The sequence below is a fragment of the Enhydra lutris genome, unplaced genomic scaffold (assembly GCF_002288905.1).
Source record: "Enhydra lutris kenyoni isolate GAN:26980312 unplaced genomic scaffold, ASM228890v2 scaffoldscaffold6, whole genome shotgun sequence".
Classification (NCBI taxonomy): domain Eukaryota; kingdom Metazoa; phylum Chordata; class Mammalia; order Carnivora; family Mustelidae; genus Enhydra; species Enhydra lutris.
This window is the reverse complement of record NW_019154090.1, coordinates 29,226,127-29,237,242: the sequence shown is the minus strand read 5'-3', so window position 1 is coordinate 29,237,242 and position 11,116 is coordinate 29,226,127. Positions and strand designations below refer to the sequence as shown.

Here is an 11,116-nt window from a genome sequence, read left to right as displayed (position 1 = left end):
GACCCTGCTCCCTGCACCCCAGTTCCTCTGGCCCCCCTCACCACTTTCTCAGGTGTCTGTGTCTGGGGATGGGCCCGCTGACCCCCCAGCCTCTTCTGGGCATCCAGAAAGCTTGGGGACAGTCTCTGCAAGACCCCCGCCCCCATTTGTCCTTCTCCCCAGGTCCAGAGAGCCAAGTCACTGTTGCAGCAGCTCCTGTCACACCGCAGCCGCGCTGCCAGTGACAGCTTGAAGGCCGGCGCCCCTCCTCCGCAGGCCCCCCCACAGACAGGTCCACGTGCGTCCCCAGACGCCTGAATCACTGCTGACGGCTTGGGACCTGGCGGTCGTGGGCTCCTGGGGAGTCACCGGGGAGGGGGGTTGGTGGCCACGTTGTCTCCGGGGGAACACCTGCAGACATAAATAGGCAGCCAGTGAAGGCCGCGCTGCACAGTCCGCGCAGTGATCCGCACACTGTGCCCACCTGCGCCAGGATGCCAGACACCATGCTCCCTGCCTGCTTCCTGGGCCTGCTGGCCTTCACCTCTGCCTGCTACTTCCAGAACTGCCCTCGGGGCGGCAAGAGGGCCCTGTCTGACTTGGAGCTGAGACAGGTATGAGCCTGGCGCATCTCAGGAGTGCCTGGAGGGGACAGAGGCCCTGGGCTGGCCAGCACTGCCCTGCAGGGGCCAGAAAGGAGAGAAGTGGGAGAGGCAGGCTCTAGGGGAAGGGCCCCGCAGAAGGGAGGCTTGGCGTGGCTGGGCAAGGGTGGGTGGCCAGGCTGCCAGGCAGGCTAGGACAAGCTGGAGGACTTCTGGGACACTATCCTCATGCAGGCAAGGGATGAAGGCAAGCCGGTGTTTCCCCAGTAACTGGGCTTGGGGCCCATCAGGGAGAACTGGACAGCAAGGCCTCCTCTGTGCCGGTCGGAGCCTCGCAGCCACAACAGGCTGTGTCCTAGCCAGCGTGGGAGGTCTCCCCACTCCAGTCTTCACCCTCTCCTAGCCACAGCTCCCCTGGGCCCCACACAAAAGCTGGTCATTGCTCTGAGCTCCTTGGGGTGAGGGTGCCACCTCCAGCAAGGAACTTCTGCTGGTAACCTAGCCCAGTTCTCCCCCACCTGCATGTCCAGTCAATTCCCTTTTATGCCCTTTTCAGCAGAGTGGAGGGAAACCCGATCACCATGCTCAATCCCACCGAGGCCAGAGGTGGCTCAATTCCGAGCTGTTGAACAGACTCGAGTGGGTCCGTGGGCAGCCCCCACAGACTACCCTTCCCTCTGCTTGGCACCTTTGGAAACCTGAGTCAGCGAGGTGCTCCATCCCCTTCCCTAGGGCTCAGGCTTCTGCCACCCCCAGTTAGCGCTGGGCGGTGAGCTCAGGTCCAGGCCCACAGAGGCCCACCAGCTGGTAGAGCCTAGACGAAAACGGCAGGAGGGGCCTGAAAGTGTTGTGGGCGGGGCAGGTGCTAGAGATCAAGTTTGAGTGATGGGGGCAGGGGAGGAAGGTCGGAGTTATGGGCAGGGTGGGCAGCTGAGAGAGGGGCACACACCAGTGATGGCCCCAGAGCTGAGAGGGAGGGTCTCTTCCGTGCAGCCCGGTGCGGAGGGGGCCCCCCCCCTCAACGAAGAGGGAGGATGCTGAGGGCTGTCACTCAGAGCCGGTCCTCTTCCACCTGAACCCCCGGGGAGTTTTGGGGCCGCGCCCCCTCCCCCCCCCCCCCACCGCGGGCCCCCCCCCCCCCGGCCTCGCTCGGCCCTCGGTCACCTCCCCCTACCCCTGCCCTTCCCGTCAGTGTCTCCCCTGCGGCCCCGGGGGCAAAGGGCGCTGCTTCGGGCCCAGCATCTGCTGCGGCGACGAGCTGGGCTGCTTCGTGGGCACGGCCGAGGCGCTGCGCTGCCAGGAGGAGAACTACCTGCCGTCGCCTTGCCAGTCCGGCCACCAGCCATGCGGGAGCGGGGGCCGCTGCGCCGCCGCTGGCATCTGCTGCAACGATGGTGCGCGCGACCGGGACGGCCCCGGGGCGGACGGGGATCTGGGCAGGGGTGGCCCGTGGGGTTCCGGGCGGGCCTGGGCGATCGGGGTTCCGGGCGGACCTGGGCGATCTGGGTCCCGCTAGCCTCGCGCTCACCCTATGCCTCCTCCCCACCGCAGAGAGCTGCGTGACCGAGCCCGAGTGCCGAGGGGGCTCCGGCTTCCACCGCCGTGCCCGCGCCAGCGACCGAAGCAATGCGACCGAGCTGGACGGGCCGACCGGCGCCTTGCTGCTGCGGCTGGTGCAGCTGGCAGGGGCGCCCGAGCCCGCGGAGGCCGCCCAGCCCGGCGTCTACTAAGCCGCTCGCTCACACCCTCCCCTCTCCCGTCCCCCCGCAACCTGGAGAAATAAACCTTTTAAAATGCACCCGCGAGTGTCTGTCTTGGTGTCCGTGGGTGGGGAGGGAGCGCAGAGGAGACGGTGGGGCGCCGACCCTTCTCCCTCCTCCGCCCCAGCCGCGGGGAAGCGATCTTGGCTTGGCTTGAGTGCTAGGTGCAACTTGGCATAGGGCGACCTGGGGAGCGGGGGCGGGCAGGGCTGGGGCCAAGTGTGACCCTGCAGGGGCTGGGTGGATCCCCCAGCAGAGGTGTGGAAGGAAAGGCGAGGAGAGGGGAAGACATTGAACAAGACAGCAAGAGAAGACAGAGAAAGGATGGAGAGAGAGACGTTGAGAGCTTCCGAGGGAAGAGTGAGAAAGCTCGAAGGGGAACCGACGGGTGACCAGGGGTTCCTATCCCCATTTACATCCCCGGATACTGAGGCACGGCTTCAGGGTCCCACCCAACTCCCCAGATTTCCAGTCTACTATTTCATCCAGGGCTGAGGGGTGTGTGTGTGTGTGTGTGTGTGTGTGTGTGTGTGTGTGTGTGTGTGAGAGAGAGAGAGAGAGAGAGAGAGAGAGTCTGGAGGCAGGAGGCAGCAAATCACCCCAGACCCAGCAGACAGAGGGCCGAGTACTATCCCTCCAGGAGGAAGTTAAGCACTCGCCAATCTCCCCCTTCTGCCAGAGTGGGAGACCTAGCCCAGTGAAACCTTAACTACATACCCCCCCATCCACACAGCCACACAAACCACACGCACTAATCCAAACACAGACCAGCGAACAACCAGTAGGGGCATGCCTTGGGGTACTTGACCACAGCTATGGGTAGGGACCCTGAATACACAATCAGAACCACAGACATACCCGGAGAAACACAGATACAAACAGACTCACCATGGGCAGGGACACACACACACACACACACACACACACACACACACTGTAGGACCTCCCACGCTTTGACACGTGCAGCTTCAGGACAGACATCCACGGGCATTCGGCCAATGCTATTCTGTGTCCCTCTGTCCTTCTTTGTCCCCTCTATTCCTTTATCCCCTTTGTGCCTCACACGCCTCTCTTCCCTGGTCCCCCAGCTTCTTGGCCCTCTTTTGTTTCCTTCCTTGTCCCATTACACCCTCCCTTCCTCTTGCTCTGTTCCGTCTGTTCTCTACATCCTGTCCTTGGGATTTCTTGCTCCAGGCCTTGGGGCAAAAAAAAGACTTCTTCTCCTCTGGAATCCTCCACTGACTTAGAAGCCAGGAGGGAGGGCAGGCGGAGAGAAGTCCCTCTGAGCCCTGATCCACACCCTGCTTTAGGGCGGAGTGTCCTGACTCAGCTGCACCAGCTTCCTGGTGCTCAGCGGAAGTCAGGCTCTTAACCTGGTTTTAGAGCTCTTCCGTTTGCCATCACCCCTGACCTGGCTCAGTGCTCAGAGTGATTAAGTATAAACAGAGGGCAGGAGCCCCGTGGGCTTCTATCCCTGCCATAGACTCCCGCCTCTGCCCTGGTGTGGCCCATCAGTGCCAGTCCCCAGGTCTTCGTAGGACTGGGACAGGCCAGATCTAATAGGAACTTAGTAACCCTTCAGGACATAGGGAGGTAGACAGAGGCAGCTGGTTTAAATAAAAATAGATCATATACTTAAAGGTAAAACCTGAAACTCTAAAGCATCTTGAAGAAACTATGAGAGAAATCATTAATGACCTTGACCTATGCAAAGGTTTCTTAGCTCTGACACCAAAAGGAGAATCCATAATAGAAGAAATTTGAGGGGCGCCTGGGTGGCTCAGTCCTTAAGTGTCTCTGCCTTGCTCAGTCCTTAAGTGTCTCTGCCTTCAGCTCAGGTCATGATCTCAGGGTCCTGGGACGGAGCCCCGCACCGGGCTCCCTACTCAGGGAGCTTCTGCCTGCTTCTCCCTCTCCCACTCCCTCTGTTTGCTGTCTCTCTCTCAAATAAATAAATAAATAAATAAAATCTTAAAAAAGGAAAGAAGATACGTTTGGAATTCACCGAAATTAAGAACTTCTGCTCGTTAAAAGAATGAAGAAGAAAACCACAGACTGGAAGGAAAGATTTACAACTCACAAAGCTTATCAAGGACTGATACCCAGAATGCCTAAAGATCTCTCAAAACTCCATACTAAGAAAACAACTCAACTTTTTAATTTTATTATTATTATTTTTAAGAAAATTGAAATTGCTTCCCTTCCAAATTGTACTGCAGGTCCTCGCTAATACGGTGTGGCAGAAAGTCAACCGTAGTGATACATGTTCAATGATAAAGTTGATAATGATAGTTTGCAGACTGGGACTGCCTGGCTGGCTCAGTCAGTGGAGCACGTGACTCTTTATCTCCAGGTCTCGAGTTCAAGCCCCCTGTTGGGCTTAGAGTTTACACTCAAAAAACAAACCAAAGAGGGGCGCCTGGGTGGCTCAGTGGATTAAAGCCTCTGCCTTCGGCTCAGGTCATGATCCCAGGGTCCTGGGATTGAGCCCCGCATCGGGCTCTCTGCTCGGCAGGGAGCTTGCTTCCTCCTCTCTCTCTTTCTGCCTGCCTCTCTGCCTACTTGTGATCTCTATCTGTCAAATAAAATAAAATAAAATCTAAAAAAAAAAAAAACAACCACCATTGCTTTCAGACTGAAACACTTCTGTCCTAAAGCTTCACACAGCTGTTGTTTTACAAATTAGTATTATTTACAATAATCCATATGTCCTAATTTACATCATTTTTAACAAAGTAAATTTCGGGCATCTTTTCATATCAAAACATTTACCTTTACCACAGTCTTTCTGTTTGGTAGCTTTTGCTATATGAGAAATTTCAAATGTATGAAAAAGTAGACCCAACAGGCAAAAGTCCCTCAGGTCCACCCCCTTCAGGACAATTACCTTCAACAATTATCAACCATGTGGTTGCCTGTTTCACCTCTACCCCACCCTCTCCTCTCACTCCCCTACCCCGGAATTATCTTGATGCCAATCCCGCCTGACATAACCATTTCATCTGTGAACATTCCAGTGTGGATCTCAAAAGATTTCTCCTTCTTCTTCCTCTTCTTCTTCTTCTTCTTCAAGATTTTTTATTCATTTATTTAACAGAGAGAGAGAGCACAGCAGGGGGAGCAGCAGGCAGAGGGAGAGGGAGAAGCAGGCTTTCCTCTGAGCAGGGAGCCCAATTTGGGCCTTGATCCCAGGACCCCCAGGGATCACGACATGAGCTGAAGGCAGATGCTTAACAAGTGAGCCATCCAGGCGCCCCTCAAAAAGATTTCTTCTTGGGCGCTTGGGTGGCTCAGTGGGTTAAGCCGCTGCCTTCGGCTCAGGTCATGATCTCAGGGTCCTGGGATCGAGTCCCACATCGGGCTCTCTGCTCAGCAGGGAGCCTGCTTCCCTCTCTCTCTCTCTGCCTGCTTCTCTGTCTACTTGTGATCTCTCTCTGTCAAATAAATAAATAAAATCTTTAAAAAAAAAAAAAAAAGATTTCTTCTTAAAAATGTGACCACACAGGGGCGCCTGGGTGGCTCAGTGGGTTAAAGCCTCTGCCTTTGGCTCAGGTCATGATCCCAGGGTCCTGGGATTGAGCCCCGCATCAGGCTCTCTGCTCAGCACTCTCTCTGCCTGCTTCTCTGTGATCTCCATCTGTCAAATAAATAAATAAAATCTTAAAAAAAAAAAGTGACAAAAATGTGACCATACATAGCAGCATTATTTACAATAGCCAAATTTTGGAAGCAGCCCAAATGTCCACATACTGATGAATGGATAAAGAAGATGTGGCGTGTATACACAGAGCAATATTATTCAGCCATAAACAAAGAATGAAATCTTGTCATTTGCGACAACGTGGATGGAGCTAGAGAGTATAATTCTAAGGGAAATAAATCAGAGAAAGACAAATACCATATGATTTCACTCATTTATGGAATTTAAGAAACAAAACAAACAAACAAAGGAAACAAAGAGGCAAACCAAGAAACAGACTCTTAACCATAGAGAACAAACTGATGGTTATCAGAGGGGAGGTTAGTGGGGGATGGGTGAAACAGGTGATGGGGATTAAGGAGAGCACTTGTCGTGATGAGCCCTGGGTGGTGTATAGAAGTGCTGAGTCACTATTTTGTACAGCTGACATTAATGTTAACACACTGTTGACTGTTAACTATATTGGAATTAAAATAAATTAATTTTAATACTATAATACTATATTAAAATTATATATGTGATAATATAATAATACAATAATTAATTAAAAAACTACAACAATAAAACCCGTGACCACAGACTGTTATCACACACACACACAAGGTGCAAACTGAAACTCAACAATGTATTTGTACCATCAAGTATTCAGGACTATTCAAATTTCCCTAAGTGTTCCATGAGTGCACTCTTTGCAATTCATTGATATCCGAGTCTGTCTTTTTCTTATGGCACAAGAGAGAATTTTTAGTTTTATTTATTTATTTATTTATTTTAAAATTAACACACTTTTTTTTTTGGAACAGAGAGATAGGGAGAGAGGGAACACAAGCAGGGGAAGTGGCAGAGGGAGAGGGAGAAGCAGGCTCCCAGCTGAGCAGGAAGCTGGAAGTGAGGCTCAATCCCAGGACCCTGGGATCATGACCTGAACCGAAGCAGATGCTTAACTGCTTAACCGACTGAGCCTCCCAGGCGTCCCAAAAGAGAATTCAAAAAATTTCTTAAAAACATTTTATTTATTTATTTGAGAGAGAGACAGAGGTAGAGAGAGAGTAGGAACAGGGAGGAGAGGGAGAAACAGGCTCCCCCTGAGCAGGGATGCCGACGAAGGGATGGGTCCCAGCACCTTGGGATCATGATCCAAGTGGAAGGCAGATATCTAACTGATTGAATCACCCAGGTACCCCTAAGAATTTTTTAAAGGAAGCCCTACTCCCAACATGCAGCTTGAACTCAACACACGACCCCAAAGTCAAGATTCTCATGCTCCATTGACTGAGCCAGCCAGGCGCCCCACAAAAGAGAGTATTGATTCTTGTTGCCCTTCTACATTTTAAAAAATTTTTATTTTCTTATCTTTTTATTTTCCTGAACTTGTTGTAGGGAATGGGTTCCAATCTGTTGTTATTTTATTTGCTCTGCTGTGTTGCGTACGTGTCACCTAGCATAGGCTTGTCTGTTTAGTCACATATTAAAATAATATTACTTTGTATTAAATTACTTTCCTTTTCTCTATCTTACTGCTAAGACTAATTACTTGTTTTTGGAACTCATATGTAGGTGGGCATATTCTCTAGGAATTTCATTTCCAAGTAGTAGAAGGACAAAGAACAAAGCTACACAAAGTGGGAGCTGGGAACCACCACCCTGGACAAGCCCCTAAGCACTTGGGAGGTTTGAAGGAGTCATTCAACAAGGACCAAAGGGCGTGGGACTGAGAAAGCAAGAAGGAAGAATGGTAACAAGCTTGCTTCTGTACCCTTCTGGCCACCAGGCCCAGCCTGATGCCACCTCTGGGACATACCCAGGAAAATACATGTCAATCCGACCCTGTGTTTTGTGGCCCGAAAATACTGTTCACCTTTGGATTCTAGGGAAAGAGTGGGACAGTGAAGTGGGTGCCTGAGTGGGTGAGGGGGCCCGAATTCTCTCCTAGGGTGGGGACAGCTGGACTGGCACCCCAAGATGCTCAGGGGAGAGAAAGAGGTGGAAGGGGCAGATCCCAGAGTTTCTGCTAAGGCAGAAGGGGGACATTCCAGCTTGGAAAAGCACAGATCTGTCACTCTGTAGTACTTATTCAAATGAATAAATAAAAATATTTATTTTTTATCTTTTTATTATTTTAAAAAAGATTTTATCTATTTGTCAGAGAGAGAGAGTGAGCACAAGCAGGGGGAACAGCAGGCAGAGGGAGAAGCAGGCTTCCCACTGAGCAAGGAGCCCAATGTGGGCCTCGATCCTGGGATCCTGGGATCATGACCTGAGCCAAAGGCAGACACTTAACTGACTGAGCCACCAAGGCACCCCTAAATAAAAATCTTAAAAAAAAAAAAGAACCTCAGTCTATATAGTGAGATATTACTCAGCCACGAAAAAGGGTGGGTGAAAGCTTGCCATTTGTGACAACACAGATGGACCTAGAGGGTGTTAAGTTAAATGAAATAAGTCAGACAGAAAAAGACAAACACTGTATGGTTTCACTAGTATGTGAAATCTAAGAACAAATCAATAAATTCAAAGCAAAAAAAAAAAAAAAAAAAAAAGCAAAGGAAAAAAAAGAAAGAACTGTAGTCCAGGTTGCTATAGGCCACACGGGTTTTCAAAAGCCTCATCTCAGGGACTCCTGGCTGGCTCAGTCCCTGGAGCACGAGACTCTTGATTTCGGGTTCATGAGTTCGAGCTCCACATTGGATATATGGATTACTTTAGAAGAATGAAATGATAAGCACTTAAAAAAAAAACAAACCAAAACTCCAAAAGCCTCATCTCTATTCTCTCCATACATTTCAGCAGTATGATATTTTTTTCCTTTTTCAAAACTTTTATTTGCATATTATATACATATAAAAAGTCAAATCACGAGCATGCTGGGTTATATTTTCCATAAATGAACACTCCTATCTCACCAGCTGGCAGGCCAGGAAACAGGATATGACCGCACCCCTGAGCTGCCCTTGGACCCCCTTCAGTCACCACCCCACTCAAGACTTCTTAGCACCGTAGCTTAGTTTTCCCTGTTTTGGTAATTTATTTAAAGAAAATCTTACAGTCCTCTTCAGCACATCTTTTCTCTCTCCACATACTGCCACCGCGCAGTGCTCTGTGGCCTCCAGTGTGAGAGAAGGCCATAGAAATTATCTTTTTTCTTACACGAGAGTGATCTGCTCCTGTTTTACTAGGCGTGGGAGTGTGGTCTGCACCTTCTGAAATTTCTTGCCTAGTGGCATGGGTAAGTGAAGGGCAGCATGCTTTGTGGTCATTTCTGTGGCGGTGGGCTCTCCGGAACTCCTGTCCTGCAGGGTCCCGAGCCTTGCCCAGTTCCTCCACTGCAGAGGAAGGAGCTGGCCACAGCTGGGTGCACCGCGCGGCCTGGCACCTCTGAGTCCCGGCGACCTCCTGTGGCCTGGAGTCCCGCTCTTTGGAAACCCGACGGCCCTTCAGCCTCCGGAGCCCCAAACCCAGCCTTCGGTGGGGCTCAAGCCTCCTTCCAAATGTAGGGAAGTCATTCACCCGTCCCTGGGCTCCTTCCTCTTCCTCTGGTTTCTTGTCAGGCCCAACCCTCCCTATCCTTTCCGTTCTTTGAAAGTTCCTCTTAATCCACCTGCTGTAGATTCCCAGCTCTGCTTGGAGCGGGAAGCTGGGATCTATTACCCTCTCCCTCGAAGCCGGTCCTGCCGTCCCCCCTCCCTCACCCCCCGCCCCCCACCCCCGCTGCGGGATTGCGGCGGCGGGAACAGAGCGCTCGGACGCCCAGAGCCAGAAACGCTGGCCTCCGCCAGGCGCGACCGTCGGGGCTCCCCCAGCGCCCTCGCTCCCATTTCCGACACCAAGACGCCAGTCGAATTAGAGGGGGAAAACTCTGCTTTATTTTATTTCATGATTTCTCGTGGTGTTGCACCACCGTCGGGGCCATCCGGCTCAGCGCTGGGAGAAGGCGGCCTCGGGGTCGCAGGCGGGGTCGGCGTGGCAGCCGTCTGGAAGGAGAGGCGCCGAGTCAGGGCCCGTCCCGCCGGCTCCCATCCCCGGGTCCTCGGTTCCCGGCCCCCTCCAGGTCCCGGGTCTCCGCTCCCCGGCCCCGGCCCGCGCTCACCCGGGCTGCAGCAGATGCCAGCGGCGGCGCAGCGACCACTGCTCCCGCACAGCTGATGGCCCGACTGGCAGGGCGACGGCAGGTAGTTCTCCTCCTGGCAGCGCAGCGCCTCGGCGGTGCCCACGAAGCAGCCCAGCTCGTCGCCGCAGCAGATGCTGGGCCCGAAGCAGCGCCCTTTGCCCCCGGGGCCGCAGGGGAGACACTGGCGGGAGGGCAGGGGCCGGTGAGCGCGGGCTGAGCGAGGTCGGGGGCCGCGGTCGCGGGAAGGGGACGCAGGTCCCCTAAAGTCCCCGGACCCCGGGGCGGGCAGGGGCTGCGGGACGCGGCCCGGGCTCACCTGGCGCACATCGAGGTCCAGCGCGGCCCTCTTGCCGCCCAGGGGGCAGTTCTGGATGTAGCAGGCGGAGGTCAGGGCGAGGAGGCCGAGCAGGCAGCAGGCGAGGCCGGGACCAGCCATGGTGCGGGCGCGCTGGGTCGGGGGCGGCTGCTGTGGCGGTGGCTCGGGGACCCGCCTTTTAATGGCCCTGGCCGCGCGGGTGGAGCGCTGGCTAAGAGGGCCGCCGCATGGCTGGTCACAGCTGGTCGCTGCGGGTCAGGCCCTGGGCGCCCGGCGCGCCCCCTCATTTGCAGGGGCCTGGCCAGGTCACGGTCACCGCAGCGGCTGATGGACTGGGGGCAGGGGAGGTAGAAGGCAAGGCCGTGCGGGGGGGCGGGTGGCCTGGGCCCCCTGGGGTGGGACAGGGAGCATGTGGGTCTGCGGCCCAAGCAGAACTATGTAGCTGGATTCCCAGTATGTGGGGGAAGGATTTCAGAGCAGACACTTGGACCCCTCCAGGCTGGAAGAGGGTGGGCAGGACTCCCCATCTCTCCTTCTTGGCTGGTTGCGCAGCAGTCTTGTCTCTTTTGTTAGGGAGCTTCCTCTGCTCGAACCCCAGTTTCCTGGGACCCACCTTCCACGCTCATACCCACACCCACACCCCTGCACCTG

At 53.9% G+C, this 11,116-nt stretch overlaps 2 protein-coding genes across 2 annotated transcripts; one reads left to right on the top strand and one right to left on the bottom strand.

The window, feature by feature from the left end:
• The first annotated feature begins 453 nt into the window (after positions 1 to 453).
• Positions 454 to 2,320, top strand: LOC111141773 (arginine vasopressin). The gene is made up of 3 exons (XM_022494580.1): positions 454 to 593; positions 1,774 to 1,975; positions 2,133 to 2,320. Exons 1-3 carry the CDS (start codon positions 474 to 476, stop codon positions 2,309 to 2,311), a joined length of 501 nt encoding a protein of 166 aa, XP_022350288.1. The 5' UTR covers positions 454 to 473; the 3' UTR covers positions 2,312 to 2,320.
• Positions 2,321 to 9,956: 7,636 nt separating this feature from the next.
• LOC111141808 (oxytocin/neurophysin I prepropeptide) lies at positions 9,957 to 10,752 on the bottom strand. The gene is given in 4 exon segments (XM_022494635.1): positions 9,957 to 10,012; positions 10,129 to 10,330; positions 10,466 to 10,635; positions 10,638 to 10,752. Coding segments are annotated over 4 exon segments (543 nt in total).
• Between the last annotated feature and the right edge of the window lie 364 nt (positions 10,753 to 11,116).